The sequence below is a fragment of the Lissotriton helveticus genome, chromosome 1_1 (genome assembly GCF_964261635.1).
Source record: "Lissotriton helveticus chromosome 1_1, aLisHel1.1, whole genome shotgun sequence".
Lineage (NCBI taxonomy): Eukaryota > Metazoa > Chordata > Amphibia > Caudata > Salamandridae > Lissotriton > Lissotriton helveticus.
In genome coordinates this window covers 2,095,988,616-2,096,008,424 of record NC_136057.1, presented here as the reverse complement: position 1 = coordinate 2,096,008,424, position 19,809 = coordinate 2,095,988,616, and the positions used below count along the sequence as shown (strand labels likewise).

Genomic DNA, 19,809 nt, shown 5'->3' with positions numbered 1-19,809 from the left:
CCTCATTTACCCCTCAGCTGAGCCTGCACTCCAGGGGCATGCTACATGACAACATTGTATTGCGTGATGGGTGGCGCCGGCACTACAACAGAGACACACGCATTTGTTATTTCCTTGGCAAAGCCTAAACATAACCACCCTCAGAGCCACATGTTGAATTACCACACCCCTAGGCTGTTTTGCCCTATGCGGGTCTACTCTGCTTACGCTCACAGGGGGCTACGACACAACTACATGTCCCAGGTTTTTTGAAACATCGGGCTTAGAAACGCGGACTCGGGACCTACGGAGAATACGAACTCCTGTTTTGGGGAGACCATCACTGGTGGTTCAGGGTTATATATGCCCTATTCCACGACCTTTGCATTTATGTACAGTCTCTACCCCCATTCCCTACGTATATTTGATTTCTAGTACTCTACGGGCCAGAACAAATTTACTGAGAGGTGATCATCGATTCCAACTAGTTCTGAGAATACCTTATGGTTTAACAGCCTACACACCGAGGAACTGTGGCTCAGTTTCTTATTTATACTGAAATTCTATCACGGTGTGGTTCTGTCACGTCTGGACCATGAAGACTCTTGCCCGACAACGCTTATTGGAGTTAGTAACCCCTTCTAAATACGTCACATCTACTTATGCTAAGAACCTGACCTATTGACGGCGTGAAGGTTTCAACTTACAAATTAGGCTTGATTGCCTTACGTGTCACCAAGTTTTTCTCTAGCCCTGAAGAAATTCATATGAGAACGAAACGCGTTGGCTGAGGCCTTTTTAAAAGATTGAAAATAATAAAATACTTTTTCAAAATACGACAGCCTACCTGGACTGCTAATTTTGGTGCACCATCCTTTTTCCTATACATGTCCCAGGTCTACCCCACTGCCTGAGGTGACAAGGATGCACCCGCTGTACAGAGCACATTGTAATGTGGTATGCCCGGGGCCCTCATGCATACATAATGATAACACGGACACACTGAGATAATTTGTGGAACTGGCTACTGGCACGTGCGCCCGGCACCTTTTATTGCCATGATCACATGTCCAGTGACGCCTGTGCTGGATGGGTGTTGGGTAGTGTAAGCCACCCCTGAGGGGTTGGTTGGTGCTGGCAACAACTACAACAGTGATCAGACAATCAGAAAGTTCAAACAGCATGGTCCCACGATTTGAGCTTCACAGAGTTAGTGCCCCGGATGCACTGAGGCCGGCACAAGCACACCTCCAAGAGATGGTGACTTGCGATGCACTGAGGTAGGGCCACGAGAGCTGAGCGGGTCCTCGTTAATGTCCAAGGAGAATGTCTTAGAGTGTTAGGGGGGACAGAAGAATGTGTCCATCCAGGGAATGATGCTGAGGGCAGAAGGCAGCAGGCAGAAACAGGCAATATGGACGAGTTGAATGCTACAGTCTCCTTTTTACCACCATGTCTTTATCAGCTACAAGATGATGAAGACAACCCCCTGGCCATAGACTCAGACACCACCAAAGTTCAACCACTGAGAGTCCATGACTTCCGTAGCACAGAGTCAGTGGCACCAGAGCTGGAAGGGGATGCAGACTGCGATGAGGCCTGTACAATGATATGAAGAGATCAAGACTCAGTTCCAATTGTGTGACCTACTCGATCTCAGTGTGTGCCAGAGGCAGTGGTCAGCAGTGGCCCATAGAGATGTGTTGTCGACTTGTGATGCACAGAGCTAGTGGCACCAGTGCAGTTGTTGGTAGTGTTCGATCACCTCCGTAATGGAGATCCTTTTTTCCTCTGGACTGAACCACATATTCCTCCTACTCCTCTCCTTGTGTACTGTGATATGAACTCTGCCATGACGAAATCAAGACTCAGTTCAAATGTGTGACCTACTTGACAGCATTGTAGGCCGGGCGCAGAACTCAGCAAGGCCCCACAAACATGTGTGGTTGGAATGCTATGCACAGAGTTGGTGGCACCACATCGAAGGGAGTATAGTGATATAAACTCAGCCATAAATATGTACTCTGCTATTGTGTAATCAAGACTCAGTTCCAAATGTATGACCTACTTGTCCGCTGTCTATGCTGGTGGAGTACGTCAATGAGAAAGGAGTAGCGGGGGCCTTGCTCGCGGAGTCTGTGATGGTCTGAGGAGGCTGCCAAGGTCGCGGGCCTTGGGGTTGGTGCTTGCACCGGCACGTGGTGGGCCCTCCTTGACACACGCCAGTGTCAGCAGGTGAGCAGTTCATAAAAGGGGGTGGTGATGGACAGAGTATCTGAATTAAGCAGAACACTCCTACCCAGTCAAAAGATCAGGGCTTGATCCATCACCGTTTTTTAGCTCACTGCACCATCCCAGTTCAGAACCTGGCTACATGCAAATTAGTCTGGCCCTGGCCCAGTGCATCATGGGAACAGGGCAGACCAAACTACCAAGCCAATTCTTTACTGGAAAGGAAACAAGCTTCCGGGGACCGGTTTCTGGCATTGCAGCCGTCTTCGGCCCGGCTTGCTTGAATCCTGATGGTGCAGTGAGCAAGGGACTCACATCTGAGTATACCCTGCCACACTTGTGGTGGCCAAAACGATTCATAAAAGGGGGTGGTGATGGACAGAGTATCTGAATTAAGCAGAACAATCCTACCCAGTCAAAAGATCAGGGCTTGATCCATCACCGTTTTTTAGCTCACTGCACCATCCCAGTTCAGAACCTGGCTACATGCAAATTAGTCTGGCCCTGGCCCAGTGCATCATGGGAACAGGGCAGACCAAACTACCAAGCCAATTCTTTACTGGAAAGGAAACAAGCTTCCGGGGACCGGTTTCTGGCATTGCAGCCGTCTTCGGCCCGGCTTGCTTGAATCCTGATGGTGCAGTGAGCAAGGGACTCACATCTGAGTATACCCTGCCACACTTGTGGTGGCCAAAACGATTCATAAAAGGGGGTGGTGATGGACAGAGTATCTGAATTAAGCAGAACACTCCTACCCAGTCAAAAGATCAGGGCTTGATCCATCACCGTTTTTTAGCTCACTGCACCATCCCAGTTCAGAACCTGGCTACATGCAAATTAGTCTGGCCCTGGCCCAGTGCATCATGGGAACAGGGCAGACCAAACTACCAAGCCAATTCTTTACTGGAAAGGAAACAAGCTTCCGGGGACCGGTTTCTGGCATTGCAGCCGTCTTCGGCCCGGCTTGCTTGAATCCTGATGGTGCAGTGAGCAAGGGACTCACATCTGAGTATACCCTGCCACACTTGTGGTGGCCAAAACGATTCATAAAAGGGGGTGGTGATGGACAGAGTATCTGAATTAAGCAGAACACTCCTACCCAGTCAAAAGATCAGGGCTTGATCCATCACAGTTTTTTAGCTCACTGCACCATCCCAGTTCAGAACCTGGCTACATGCAAATTAGTCTGGCCCTGGCCCAGTGCATCATGGGAACAGGGCAGGCCAAACTACCAAGCCAATTCTTTACTGGAAAGGAAACAAGCTTCCGGGGACCGGTTTCTGGCATTGCAGCAGTCTTCGGCCCGGATTACTTGAATCCTGATGGTGCAGTGAGCAAGGGACTCACATCTGAGTATACCCTGCCACACTTGTGGTGGCCAAAACGATTCATAAAAGGGGGTGGTGATGGACAGAGTATCTGAATTAGGCAGAACACTCCTACCCAGTCAAAAGATCAGGGCTTGATCCATCACCGTTTTTTAGCTCACTGCACCATCCCAGTTCAGAACCTGGCTACATGCAAATTAGTCTGGCCCTGGCCCAGTGCATCATGGGAACAGGGCAGACCAAACTACCAAGCCAATTCTATACTGGAAAGGAAACAAGCTTCCGGGGGCCGGTTTCTGGCATTGCAGCCGTCTTCGGCCCGGCTTGCTTGAATCCTGATGGTGCAGTGAGCAAGGGACTCACATCTGAGTATACCCTGCCACACTTGTGGTGGCCAAAACGATTCATAAAAGGGGGTGGTGATGGACAGAGTATCTGAATTAAGCAGAACACTCCTACCCAGTCAAAAGATCAGGGCTTGATCCATCACCGTTTTTTAGCTCACTGCATCATCCCAGTTCAGAACCTGGCTACATGCAAATTAGTCTGGCCCTGGCCCAATGCATCATGGGAACAGGGCAGACCAAACTACCAAGCCAATTCTTTACTGGAGAGGAAACAAGCTTCCGGGGACCGGTTTCTGGCATTGCAGCCGTCTTCGGCCCAGCTTGTTTGAATCCTGATGGTGCAGTGAGCAAGGGACTCACATCTGAGTATACCCTTCCACACTTGTGGTGGCCAAAACGATTCATAAAAGGGGGTGGTGATGGACAGAGTATCTGAATTAAGCCGAACACTCCTACCCAGTCAAAAGATCAGGGCTTGATCCATCACCGTTTTGTAGCTCACTGCACCATCCCAGTTCAGAACCTGGCTACATGCAAATTAGTCTGGCCCTGGCCCAGTGCATCATGGGAACAGGGCAGACCAAACTACCAAGCCAATTCTTTACTGGAAAGGAAACAAGCTTCCGGGGACCGGTTTCTGGCATTGCAGCCGTCTTCGGCCCGGCTTGCTTGAATCCTGATGGTGCAGTGAGCAAGGGACTCACATCTGAGTATACCCTGCCACACTTCTGGTGGCCAAAACGATTCATAAAAGGGGGTGGGTGAGCAGTGGCACCTGGTTGCGCAGAGGCAGGCAAGACGGGTCCAGGGACCAGCGGCCTGGGGTGCAGCAGGTGCACAGGAGTGCAGGCACAACCGCTCACGGAGTCGGCCTCGTGACGGGGTGAGAAGCACCGCCCTTGGCAAACACGTTGGCCCTTCCAGAAGAGAACCATGCCCAGGGCTACATGCTTTTTATTCACACCCCTATGCTAGCCTTGCATACGCCGGGCCAGCCCACTCCACACACTCTTACAGAGTGGACGTAACAAGCTACATTTCCGCGATCTTCCCCACTGGCCGGGGTGACATGGTTGCGTGCACTGTCCACTACACTACCACCACCAGCAATATATGTCGACATGTATATGTCTGTGGGCTGCCTACTGCAGTTTGTCCAGCACATCCACGCCACACTTGGCATTCTGTACTTTCTCATTCATGGGTCACTTGCCTGGTTCCCACCTCTCCCCAAATTCTACTCTTGTGTGGCTGAGGTGCCATGCCATTTATGGCTCATGTACATGGCTAGCCCAGGTTACCGCAGTAAGTTGTGCTGTCGTGTCTGGTAGGTGGGCATGTTGTATGTGAGTTTGTAACGTGTGCATTCCCAGAGTTGTGAGTTGCATGATTGTGGAGTTGAGGTGTGTGGTGAGTTAATTTGCTACTTACCAACGAGCAGTGCATTTCCGTAGGTGCCATTCTGGAAGCACTGGTTGAAGATGGACTGTCGGAAGATGTAGGAATCAAGCACACTGCCTGGGTAGTTGGCAACGACATTGGTGAAGAGAATGTGCGTGCTTTCTGTTGTGGTAATTGTGTGCAGTGTCGGCAGGGGGCACAACTAGGACATGTTATGTTATGTTATTCGCACTTATAGAGTGCATGATTACCCTGGGGCAGTCAATTGCCCCCAACACTTGCGGGAAGCCAGCTATGGTGTAGAAACCTTGCTTGGTCTCAAATTCTTCCTGCGCAGTGTGGGGGACGTATAGGTACTGGGGGACCAAGGTGATGATGACAGGTGAGAGGAACTTGGATAGGGCTGGCTGTAAAACTTCTCCGACTCTGGCGGTTGTTGGTTGGAAGGTACCAGAGGTCAACAGATGCAGCACAGCCAGCAGCTTTGTCTGCGGAGGGATGTTGGTTGTCTGCTGTGTTGGTACCATCCGCCTATGGGCAATGATGTTCAGGATGCGCTGCCTTTGTGGTGGCCCGGGTAAACTGTTTATATCGGCTGTTAGCACCACCTTGTGAATGGGGAGATAAACTCTGCGATAAATCCTTGAGAATATGCCCCCTTTTTTTCTGGAGGGCTGTTCCTTTTCTGGAGTATCTCTCCGATATTCAGCACCCAACTCGTGAGGTTCAGCAGGTGAAGGCAAAAGTGATAAAACCAGACTTGGATGAAGTGAAGGCTGAGAGGATTATTCTACTGAGAGACACTCAAGAAGTGGTGAGACAAACAGGTGGACATGGATGCCTTAAGTGGTCTAGAAAGGCATGTCCCTCAAACAGCCCTGAATATTGTTAACAAGTGCAGTGCAGTGCAAAGGTGTTTTTGAGGAAGCAGCGGTCATGTACAAGGGCGTGGGTGGGCTGTAGAGGAGGTACGTGAGTGCCGGCAATGAAGTAACCCTAAATCAGCAGGGGACTGGCAGTAATTAAGCCGGGACCAGCCCTAATGTCTCCAGTGGATCCAAACAATCCGTCATGATTTAGGCTGAATTAATGACTAGTCCTCTATTGGTGGCAAAAATTGACTGATTTCTTGTTAAAGTAAAGAGTTGGAATGTTTTTGCTGATTGGCAAGAGGAGAATGCAGCTTTTTAACCCCAAGAATCTTTGGAATCTATCCCTCAACAAACTGGGATTATGGAAGATGATTTTGTAAAATATTTTTATTTGAATCATAATGACAACGTGACACTAAACAGTGTGTTATTGTGTTACCTCAGTCAGGGAAATTGGCGGCCCTACTAGTCACTATATGTCAACTATACCCATTTAGCCATGCTCCCAGTGCCCAATGTGCATGGCTGCAGGTTATGCGCAATAGATTCATGGGCCGGAGGACAGAGCGCAGCGCCTAGGCCATGCCTTCTGTCCAATGGCTCTTCTGCATAGCTAAAGGCTTTAACACTCGAGTCGGTGCGTGAAGACTTAGTCCAGGTTGTGACCAGAGGGCTGGTCCATGCTCAGATGGTGCTAAGTGTGCCAATGGTCACGCCCCCCACAGTGGAATGAGACATGGGTAAATAACACATGTCGTTATCAAACTCTTGCCCCACAGGCATATCCTGCTGTAGCTCATGGAAGTGTGCAGTTGGTTCTTGTGGTAAATCATTTATAAAAAAATTCAAATTCAATGAAAAAACCTAGCAAAGTACAGGTAAGGTTGTGTTAGAAACAGTTAAATGTAAACAGACCATCTTATTGAACAAGTTGTGCATGGCTTTTGTGTATGCTCAGGAAAAGGTGTAGGGAACCAATTGCCCCAATGCAGCTGCACTCAACCTGGACATACAGCTGGGCACTGTGCCGATTGTCCATCCCATCCACCCCAGCTACACCCAACCTATAGACGTGAGTAGGGCCTCTGGAAGAAGTGATTTGTCCAGACCAAGCACTAGAGTGTAGTACTGTTCCACCAAACTAGATGCACAAGCCCTTTTGCATGTGTTCTGTGACATATGGGTAGAGGTCCCAACTTAGGGCCGTGTGCCAGCACCTGTCCTACCCATCCAAATGTCCCATAGCCTTAAGCCATTCACAGCAGATTCTGCACACGTTGTCCAATCTACTACAAGGCTCAGCAACTGCCCTGCTCTGCCAGAAACAACTTTGAAAATATTTGGGCCACGTGTTATGCGGTTAGGGTGCTGAGGCAGCCTCCAGCTTGGCAAATGTCAGCAAAAACTACAGGGCACAACATGGCTGCGGTTGACAGCGTCTGTGGACGAAAGATGAGACAGAACTAGGAATATGTAAGTGGGCACACAGGCAAAGGGCTCAGTTTGTGAGAAGGACGCAGTGAAAAAGCAATTAAAAAGTTTTGAATGCATCACTATCAGCAATATAGCCTTCCGTACATCAGTAATTCCTATCATGTGTTTCTGTAGCTGAAAATATTTATCACCTAAGTACACCAAATATTAAGTGTATACAATTGTGAAGATTCTGGACTCGGCAAGATCTATTGTTTTGGCTACTGAGGGATCTCCTCTCCTGGCTTTCAGAAAGGGAAGATAGTTCATTATTTTTGCGATAATTAATAAATGCATACAATTACCTTCTAGCAAATTTAACTAGTTATTTTTCTTCCGACTATGCATCCAGATCCCACCCAAGCTAAATAGTTTTGAACGACCCCTTACTCTACCTTGCGCAGTAACCTCTGGAGGAAGGGCCTGGAGTACAGTTAGGTCCAATCACCCGGGGCAACTCACCTACAACCCAGCTACGCAATATAAGCGGGCATTGAAGCAGGCTATATACATGCATGGTCTGGCCTGTAGCCAGGCCCCGCAGAACAGGCTTTAATGAGAAGCCACATCATACCCAATTCAAATGTTTGGATTTTTTTAGGATTGATGGCCAAATCAAAAATTGAATTCACCCATGGATATGGATCCGCAGATTATAAACCGGGAATCAAACACAACATGTCAGATCACGTGATTTACAGGCAGATCTGTAAATCGTGCAAGATTTTTTTTTCAATGTATTTAAGGGACCAGGATCAGAATATTCCGGTATTCCCCACATTTACTCAGTGGTGACCTCTTTCACACCTCACACTTTTCATACTGCAGGCTTCAGTACCTGGCATTCAGTAATGGCTGCCACAAAAAATTAGATCAGACACCCTCTGAGAATTAGCATATCCACATTAGACCAAGGGAATATATTTTTCCTGGCCAATCTTATTAATTTTCATTTACATTTTTGGTTGACAGACCAAATCTAAATTGACAGCCAAACTGTCAAGATAGCTATAACTGTTTAAACTTAATTTGATCCTTTGCTCTTTTGCTTTTTGACAAATAATTTCTGCACGGATTTTCACAAAGACAGAAAATAGATTGCGAGCTGGACCAGGCAGCTTCAGCTTATTTACGATTCAAGAAAATAACTTCAGCTGTAGGTGTGACAGAAACTTTGCTATGGGAATTAACATGAGATTCACGCCAGATTTTTGGTACAGCTACATATGAGCACTTATGAATGAATGGAGTCTTCTAAAGCGCAATTTAGCCCAAGGGCATCAAGGCGCATAAACAGGTCAGGTATAGGTTTACTTCCTTATTTATGAGCATGTGTATACTTTTTCGAATTTGTAAGGTGTGCTAGTGTATGCCTTAGAATATGCAATAGTTGCAGGCTCGCAAGTGCACTACAGAAAAAAATATTGTGAATTCCCAATTAAGTGCATACGAAGACAGATCTGCATGTGTAAATGTGCATATGTCTAAATTGACTTTGTTTCTCAACAGGAACATATTTATTCCCACTGCAGAATACCCCCTCAAAGCCCCAGACCTTTTCCATTCTCACTTTGGAAGCCTTGGCACAAGCTAAACCCTATTTCTACAGTGGGAGTGGGCCGTAGAAATGTTGTGAATTCCCTTACACTCACCTTTTTGGGGTGTTCCCAAACTTTCCAGGGCTTCACTTCCTTGTAATGTTCATTCCCCACTATCTAAAGAGAATTATCTATGTCTAGTATTACTCCATTCCAGGGGTTAATATTCGTCTCGAAGAAGTGATTTTACTTGTGCAAATTTGAGTTTTCAGAATTGCTAAATTAAATTTGCACTTGTAAATACATCTATTCTCACTTGTAATCTGACAAGGGCATATTAAAACTTTAGTTTGTAGCACTTTTTTACAACTTTGCTATAAAGTCCAACATGGTTCCTATCATCTACAGCAGCTCACTTATTAACAAATGTAAATATTGGTAACCTTGAACCAAGGATCATAGGTCCAGAAGTACAAACATTAGTAATGCTGATTTCCTAATTGCGATTCTTTCTGTTTTGCAATTAGGGTATTGATATTCCTAATGCATGATTTTTTTTTAGATTTTATTAGCGATGCCTACTGGGTTGTAAATAGACCTACTGCATGAATATTAATGAGATAGGTCGTAATTTGTGTCCCAGTAGGAATCACAGCCATCACAAGAATGGTGACCTGCTGAGGTGAACAGACCACAATGTCTCTGATAGCTTTTTAATAAAGCATTTTTTTTATTGCAACCCGTTTTCCTTGAAGGCAAATAGTATGCGTTAAAAAAGAACAAATTAAACTTTGCAGTTTCATTTTTTAAGAGTAGGCAGTGGTCTATGTGACAAACACAAGGAGATGATGGACGGAGTGCTGAAACTATTCAGGCGCTCACCCTCAGTCACAGATCCGGGTTGAATTCAACATCGTTCTTTAGCTCACTTGGCCACCCCAGTTCAGAAAGAGCTATATGCAAATTAGTCTTGACCCTGTGCCTCGTGGGAACAGTCCAGCCGGAACTGCCAAGCCATGTCTTCCCTGGACCGGAAACAAGCATCCTGGGACTGGTTTATGGCTAACAGCCTTCATCAGCCAGGCAAACTGGAACGGCATGGTGAGCAAAGAAATGATGGATTTAGGCCCAGATCCCTGTACTGGGGTGAATGTATGTCATTGTTCTGCATTCTGTCCATCAACTGTTGTTTTTCCATTTGTCATCCCGAGTGGTACGGGGTGAAAACCTTATGAAAGTCAGTGTACCTCTACAACATAGTCTTTACAGTGTTTCTTCTGCTTGCTGAGTGGTAAAGGGAACCAGTGTACTAATCAAAACCATAACCATAGCAGGATTTCAAACAGACCCTTGCCCAACAAACATATATAAAACCACTCTCCAGTAAGCATCTGCTATCAACAGCCAGAGCCATCATCAACCAGTGGCAAGAGATTTTTGCAAATACCCATAAATAGGAAAATAAATTAGTTAATCAATAAATATATTTGCAAACATCTAACATTAAACCCATTCTAAAGAAGTAGGGACTTAATCAATCCAAATTGGCACGATCCATGCCAATATCCAACAGCCCAATCCTAGGTAGACTGAATAAAAACTTAGAGTTTTCAAAAATGTCCAGCTTCATTGAACAAAACAAACTCCTCTCAGCTGGCAAAATAGATTGATACTGGAAAGGAATACCGAACTAGCACTAATCTCCTACTGGGAGGACTTCAAGTGCACTATTTCAGCACTACTCATAATTGACCTATCATCAGCACTGCACACAAACTACTGGTCAAAGACTAAATTATACACTATGAATACTGGACCAGGAAAAGGCAGGAGAAAAGAACCATGGAAATCCTCCCAGGAGGCTTGATGGAATCACCAGAAGCAAGACCTGCCATCAGAGAAACAATTGCCACTGCAGAGGGAAAAGCATCACCAAAACTCCCCTGTGGAAATCATTCAGAAAGAAAGAGAGGAAAACCAGTGTGATCGATGCCGTCCAATCTCCATATAAGGGGAAACAGCATTTACAATGCAGACAGAACTATGCTGTGCCATTACAAGTCATGCACTACGACGAATACGTCGTTACCACAGGTTCCAGTACCAAGCGAGTCGTTACAACGACTTGCTTTAGGGAACTCATTGTTGGATTTTAAATTCAACACCTTCCCTATTGTAGCACAGACTGGAGCTGGAATAGTAAAAAAATATACTATTCCAAAGTCCAGTGCTTCCCTAAGGCAAGTTGTTGTAATGACTTGCGTTGTAATGCAACGTGTGATAACAACACGTTCGAATATTGCCCACGTTGTAAAGGCATGTGTTGTAAAAGCATGTGAGACTACGTCATACATTCCCTCACAAGAGACCGCTCATTCCATATGTGAGGGCAGAGACCCAGGCCCACCCAACCAATACCAGATAAAATACACCAGCAACAACCGGGGAATCAAAAAAATGGAAAAGACAAATCGACTGATATGTGGGCCAGTAGATCATGCAGATGTGAGACCTGAATGTATCAACACCCAAATATTCCATATCCTGAAATAGGACAGTAACTAAATCAGCAGAACAAAAGTCTTAAATACTGTGAGTGCTACAGCTCCTACTACAGTTATAAAAGCAGAGTCCACTGCGCTGTTAACCTCTGTTATAGCTCCAAAGATGCAAGGTGTCACTTAGCAGCATGACTAACCTCCATGGCCAGAAAACAGTAATGGGCCTTGACTCAAACTCAGTCAGGCTAAGTCAAAATACTCTAAAGAACAATATGTGTGCCAGGACTGATGCATATTGAAAACGAACACTCACAATGACCCTTATGAACAAAACATAAATGTCTGCTTAATCATTTGCATCATTTAATGATGTAATTCTCATTTTCTCTTTTTTATAAATTTTATAAATTTTTAAAATTTTTACATGCCATCCCATGCACTCCATCCTCTGCTGAAAAGCCCCTTAAAAGATTGTATTAACCTTATTGTATGCTATCTCACTTGTTACTATGATTAAAAAAGAAAGTTGTTAAAAAAGAGATAGAGCACTGTGAGAGGTGACCTTAATGAAAGTGTTTCCTTCCTAAGTGCATTTTTACACAGTGCAGTAGGGCGACAGAATGTTACCTTGTGGCTTCTACTTGATTTCCAGATATGTAGAATGGTCTGTCATTGTTGTATTCATCGAAAACACCCCATCGAAGGTGAGCCCATTCATGGACAAAGACTCTCCCTGTGGAAGAAAAGAATGAATATTTATGACTTAACGCATGCCCGTGTACATTCAAGTATGTAACTGACAAAGAAGGGAACAGAGTACAAATGATTTCTAAAGGGCATGATGTAGCTAAGTGACAAGGGGTGAGTCAGTTTTGCATATTTAGAAAGTTTACACTAGGTAATAATTAATGGCATGATTTAGAGTCTGGTGGATGCGTTACTCTGTCAAAAATATGACAAATATTACAAGTATAACACGTGCCACAGTATAAAATGCACTAATCGTAGAGAGGACAGGATATTCTCCATGTTTTTGATGGAGTATCCCAATAGCCAAGCTTTAATTCAGGCCCTCTGTCTTTGAATGGTGAGTGTAGCTTGTTTCTTCTCCTTACTACACACTCTCCGTCGCTCTGTGAAAATATGTCCATATTCCTCTACAGGTGAGCTTTCTTTCAACTCTAAATGGGAAATGTACAGAAGGGTCTCTACAGCTCTACTACAGGCATCCTCTGCTTACTGAATGGGACTGCTTACCATGCTCAGACATGAGTAGAGGAAGCAGGGATCTCAGTGAGACAAATCAAGAGTGTGCGGTTTTATATATTTCTGAGAAAATTGTTGCACCTGATACACCTGCTCACTAAAAATTAGGAGTTAAGTAGAATTTAAAATACAATGCTAATAGAAATCCCCTAACAAAATATAATCCTTTCTAGATGCTGCTCATTCATGGTTCCCCAACCACTCAAACATTCTTCCGTACAGAGCAAAGGTATGTTAACTTTATCTTTTAGAGAGAAGCTAAAATGTCCCTCTCCACACCAATCCCTCACCCTTCATGATGCAAGTGTGCCAAATAGATCTGCATATTATCACATCACCATTTCTACATATATTTAAGACCCTCATCATTCTGAGATGTTGCCCGAAAACCTACTTGTAGTACTTTGTATTGCATCTGTTAAACTATGTACAGAGCACTGGAGCTACAGGTGCCAATAGCTATGCACAACAAGCAAATAAATACAGTTACACATTTTCAGGATTTATTGCATGTGAGTTAAAAGTGAATGCTAATTCCTGCAATGGGGAGCATAACGTAAGGTGCTTCATGCAGAGCACAATCCACCCACCTCATTCACGGTAAATGGGACGTCCGCTGCTGCAGTGGGTAGCAGGGAACCCTGCCCAGTATGGGCATGGCAGATTTAAGAAGGGAATACAGCAGGAGACTCTCATAGATGTGTTTGGCAGGGTGCCAGTGGTCTTTAAATATCGTCTTCACAGAAGAACTGGGTAGGGAGGGGTAGGTTTAGGAACTATTCTCTGATTTGCAAAGGGAATGCTCTGTGCAGACATGGGACTATCCATACAGAGAATACAACTGGCAGGTTGAAGTGAAAGAGAAGTCACATTATTGATGTAGGGTGTGGATGACCTCTTGCTCCGCTTACATAAATGGACACACAATGATAAACCTTGACTCTCCTTTGGTAGCTTAGCCTTAACAGTACTACGATCCAAAGAGATACGTGTTCTGTGGAACAAAAGTCTAAAGAATAATACAGTAAAAAAAGAAAATATATAGATACAAACAACATTTAGTTAAAAAAAGAAACATTAGTTTTGGACTTGGCCCTTCTGCAGGGTCATCCCCAAAATGTTTACCTTCACCCTGTTTTCTGAACCCGTGTTTGTTGGCTTTAGGACTCTGCAAACTTTACCAGTGCTAAAGTGCTTGTACTCTCTGCTTAAACATGGTGAAGTTGTAAAGTGGTATTACATGTACCCAGGCCCTGTAAATGAAATGCTGCTAGTAGGTCTGCAGCATGTATTGTGCCACCAAGCTAAATAGCCTTTCTAAACATGCCTAAGGCCTGCCATTGCAACGGTGTGTGCAGTTTTAAACTGCCTCTTCGACCTGAAAAAAAACCTTTTTCTGGGCCTAAACCTTTCTTTTTAATATATATTTCACTCATTGGCCCTAAACAGCCCTTAGGGCACTCCCACCGTGGCCTGGCCTTCACGACCCGATTGATGCAGGCTTCTTTGTATGCAGATGATGTCACCTTGTACGTCAAACACCCCCATGACAATTTAGACTCATTTATTAGGGAATTCACCAGATTTGGTCAACTATCTGGAATTTTCATCAATTGGGCTAAGTCAGTGATTTTACTCTCACTGTGGCAACCCATGAGGTGACCTCAGAGGTCCCACTACGGCGGGCAACTGAGCCAATTAAGTTTCTTGGAGTCTGGCTATGCTGCAATCCACTCTATGGTGCTCCAGCTATGGCCACCTGATAGACTGGCTGGTGGTACAGGTAGATGCCTGGAAGAAGCTCCCACTCTCTATGGCCAGTAGACTGGCCCTGACAAAGATGGTGGTTCCACCCAAATTTCTCTACCTGTTTATTACTCCACCACGTCCTCTGCCACTATACTTTAGTCGCTGCCTCTGTTCACTCCTGGTGGCACTGGCATGGGCTGAAAAACAATCCAGAATTGCTAGGAAGGTCCTGAGGAAAATGACATTTTGCCTGACCAAGATGCCCCCTACGTATACCCTATGTTACATGTATGTGCATGTCACACATGCATATTTCTCTTAGTGGCCTGAATCACAAGGCCTCTGCAATCACGTCCTGCATTAAGGTGCCTGTCATCAAGTTTCCCAAACGTTAAGCTAACATGAAGGCCCATGTATTTGCATTGTGCACTTTTAAATAAATATCGTAATGAACCCTTTTTGTGGTTCACCCTGAGCCATTTTCTGAATTAAGGGTTTTTCATGGCTCAGACACTCTGAAAGCTACAGTTACGTATCCCTGACCTCGCATACTTCTAGCTCAGCCGAAAAGGGCCCAGCAAGGGTTGCCAAGACAGTGTTTTGCAAAATAGTTATCAGCTTGCTATACAGAATCACATTCCTGCCCGGTTAAGAGGGTAAACAGAACCCGTCTGCACAGATAGGGCCCAGCCTCTCTGTCTCTGTTTAAATGAAATTACAGTACTTGCATCTGTAGAAAAGCTCACAGCCCCATGCAATGCACAAAGAAATATATGCCCTTTCTGATTCTTAGTGATGAGCAACCTTTGCTTCAGATAACACATCCCAGACTCAAGATATCAGATAGTACCAGATGTGCTGGTCGCCCTGACACTGAAGGTTCTCTACTGGCTGAAAGTCAACTCTCCTCCCAGTTACACGTCAATTGCACGTCATGCTCAAGTTGCACACACAAGTAGGGCATAGTTCCAGCTAGCTATCCAACTCCTCCTCTGTGTACCACCCACCTATGACACCTACCTATCACCTACCTATGACTCATCAAGTGTACACCCTCATGTACGCCTACATGCTCTTATCTCATTTTCTGTCTTGTTCTGCCTCGAGCGCTCCTCCTCCCTATGTACAAGGAGTAAAACATATATATGTTGTTCATTGTTATTAAATGTTAGAAGACCCTTCCTGATCCTCAGTGGAGATGGAACAGATTCTCCCTTAACTCGAGTATTGGAATAAAGCCCTTTTAACTTGGACACCACGGACTCTCTGCCTCTCATTTGATACATGCTAATTCTTAATGCCTAGAAATTATGCCAGGGTAATATTTTATTTACCACAGTCCTCACACATCCATTTGAGCAGGGTGGGCTGGCAGCACCAGATAGGGACCTTTACTACTTCAGCACACAACCACACCTTACAAACTATTGGCTGTACTCTGTCCTATTTCTGACCCACACAGCAGCCGAACACGATCATCCAGCTCCAAACCTCCTGCGTATGGCACTGTTCAAGACACTAATGCGCCTCAAGGTTAGGCTTGACACTGCAAGATGTTTGGTACAGGTGTGGGACAAGCTGAGAAAGATAGCCCACATGGATGTCCTCTTTTGCCCTTCCATCCCATTGATAGGCTATCCTGCATTACCAGTCACACATGATGCTGGGACAGGCACCAGATTGCGCAAGCTGCACCTTACAAGCATGAGTGATGTTTACCCAGAGAGCTCCTTCGTCACACCACAGAAGGCTCTAAATGGACAGGATGTTCCTATGTAAGCTCACATACTGAGAGCAATTATTTGTGGGCTTCATAGCATTTCCTGCAGCGTCATCCACTGTTTGGACCCTCGAGGCCTTCCTCGTGAATCCATCCCTGTGCAGGCTCATCACTAGAATATATGTTCATAGGCAAGCTACACCCCAGGTGAGTACACCTAGCGCTCAGAAGGGGTGGCCTGATGCACTTGACATCCTCATCTCAGATGAGCGGTGGCGCTTCTGCTGCTCTCCAGTGCGGTCTCGTTTTGTATCACAACCAGAACGCCTACAGAAGATGGGTCTCCTAGACAACATGCACTGCATTCAATGTGCAGCACTATGCTCCTATTTTCTACACTCAGCCTGGGACTTTCTGGGAGAGGGGGGGTTCTGGCAAGTTGTTTTTGGTACTATTGACGAGATCTTTGACCTGCATCTAATATGTGTGTCCTGAGTTGCACTGTTGGGATATGTTAAGGAGAGACCCTCAGAGTGGCTGGAAGTGACTGTGATCCTGCTATTGCTACCTAAGAGGCGGTGGCAATGCATTGGGGCTGTCGCCCTGTCCCACAGGAGTATGCCTGGCTTAAAGATTACAGCACACTGTCAAGACAATCTAACTGTTTACTGGGAGTTCATGCCGGTAAGATCGCACTCTAGGGACATTTGACCCCCCTGGAGCTATACTTGGGTATGTGGGCTGTGGGGAATGGGTCGCACAGTGGACAGACTTGGAGAGGCTGTGCTGGATGTCAGTGCTTCCTTGGGAGGTTGCTGCTCAGGGTTACCACATACTGTGCATTACTAAGATGCTCCCAAAATCACTGATGCAAAAAACACAGTTGATGGACAGAATGTAGAACAATGTCATACATTCACCCCAGTGCAAGGATCTGGGCCTAAATCCATCGTTTTTTTGCACTCCACACCACCCTGGGTTAGACACTGGCTATATGCAAATCAGCTCTGACCCTGTGCCTCATGGGAACAGTCCAGTCCGAACTACCAAGCCATGTCTTTCCCAGACCGGAATCAGGCATCCAAGGACCGGTATCTGGCTATCAGCCTTCATTCAGCCTGGATAGCTTGACTCCAGTGGTGTGGAGAGCCTGGGACTCACGTCTGAGCATACCCAGCCCACTCGGGGTGAAAATTGCAAAAAACACAGTTGATGGACAGAATGTAGAACAATGTCATACATTCACCCCAGTGCAAGGATCTGGGCCTAAATCCATCGTTTTTTTGCACTCCACACCACTCTGGGTTAGACACTGGCTATATGCAAATCAGCTCTGACCCTGTGCCTCATGGGAACAGTCCAGTCCGAACTACCAAGCCATGTCTTTCCCAGACCGGAATCAAGCATCCAAGGACTGGTTTCTGGCTATCAGCCTTCATTCAGCCTGGATAGCTTGACTCCAGTGGTGTGGAGAGCCTGGGACTCACGTCTGAGCATACCCAGCCCACTCGGGGTGAAAATTGCAAAAAACACAGTTGATGGACAGAATGTAGAACAATTTCATACATTCACCCCAGTGCAAGGATCTGGGCCTAAATCCATCATTTTTTTGCACTCCACACCACCCTGGGTTAGACACTGGCTATATGCAAATCAGCTCTGACCCTGTGCCTCATGGGAACAGTCCAGTCCGAACTACCAAGCCATGTCTTTCCCAGACCGGAATCAAGCATCCAAGGACCGGTTTCTGGCTATCAGCCTTCATTCAGCCTGGATAGCTTGACTCCAGTGGTGTGGAGAGCCTGGGACTCACGTCTGAGCATACCCAGCCCACTCGGGGTGAAAATTGCAAAAAACACAGTTGATGGACAGAATGTAGAACAATGTCATACATTCACCCCAGTGCAAGGATCTGGGCCTAAATCCATCGTTTTTTTGCACTTTGCACTCCACACCACCCTGGGTTAGACACTGGCTATATGCAAATCATCTCTGACCCTGTGCCTCATGGGAACAGTCCAGTCCGAACTACCAAGCCATGTCTTTCCCAGACCGGAATCAAGCATCCAAGGACCGGTTTCTGGCTATCAGCCTTCATTCAGCCTGGATAGCTTGACTCCAGTGGTGTGGAGAGCCTGGGACTCACGTCTGAGCATACCCAGCCCACTCGGGGTGAAAATTGCAAAAAACACAGTTGATGGACAGAATGTAGAACAATGTCATACATTCACCCCAGTGCAAGGATCTGGGCCTAAATCCATAGTTTTTTTACACTCCACACCACCCTGGGTTAGACACTGGCTATATGCAAATCAGCTCTGACCCTGTGCCTCATGGGAACAGTCCAGTCCGAACTACCAAGCCATGTCTTTCCCAGACCGGAATCAAGCATCCAAGGACCGATTTCTGGCTATCAGCCTTCATTCAGCCTGGATAGCTTGACTCCAGTGGCGTGGAGAGCCTGGGACTCACGTCTGAGCATACCCAGCCCACTCGGGGTGAAAATTGCAAAAAACACAGTTGATGGACAGAATGTAGAACAATGTCATAAATTCACCCCAGTGCAAGGATCTGGGCCTAAAACCATCGTTTTTTTGCACTCCACACCACCCTGGGTTAGACACTGGCTATATGCAAATCAGCTCTGACCCTGTGCCTCATGGGAACAGTCCAGTCCGAACTACCAAGCCATGTCTTTCCCAGACCGGAATCAAGCATCCAAGGACCGGGGGGGCGTGGCCAACAGCATGCCGTGTTAGACGTGTGGTCCGGAAGCTCCCGGCCGACAAGAACAAAATCCGACGTTAAATATTGCCACTGATCACCAAATCGCCAAGAAACGTGTGGCGGATAGCCCAGAGGCAAGTGTGCGAGACTGCGGGAGGTTTTGACGATTCCAGAGCCCTACAATCGGAGTTTCTATCGGCGGCCGGGGGACGACCCAGCGGAGCAACATGGCGGCCCCACAGTGAGATCTGTGTCCGGGAGGCAGAGGAGAGCGCCACAGGTTCTGTGCCACCGATCCAGGGACGGCTCAATCCTGCGGTGCTTGGACAGCGGGGTACCGCACCTAGCGTAACGACGACCCCAGGCTCTGCGGGATACCGGTGCCCGACATCCCACCACAAGATGGCGGACTGCCCTGGACATCGAGCCGGGCTGCAGTGAGGACACTGGGGGCGCCGACCGGGAGCGCGAATCGAAGAGCCGACGAGCGGTCCTGCTGCAGCGGCTGCTGAAGGGACTCCGACTCCACAGAGCAGATCCCACGACCCAACAGAGGCATACGCGGTAAGCCGGTTCGCGCGCGCCTTTCACCAAAGTGGCGGAGTGACTCGGCGGCCGCGGTGGGCGGACCACAGTGGTGGCATCCGGCAAGACAGCACCCCACCGCTGTGCGAGG

At 46.6% G+C, this 19,809-nt stretch overlaps 1 protein-coding gene across 1 annotated transcript in view; it reads right to left on the bottom strand.

Annotated features, from left to right (window-relative positions):
- The window catches only part of LOC144756240 (calcium-activated chloride channel regulator 1-like), a 705,782-nt gene that overhangs the window by 362,687 nt on the left and 323,286 nt on the right, over nt 1-19,809 (bottom strand). The window contains exon 4 of the mRNA XM_078645871.1: nt 12,299-12,404. Coding sequence (XP_078501997.1) covers nt 12,299-12,404 — 106 coding nt within the window. The remainder of the gene's footprint in view (nt 1-12,298; nt 12,405-19,809) is intronic.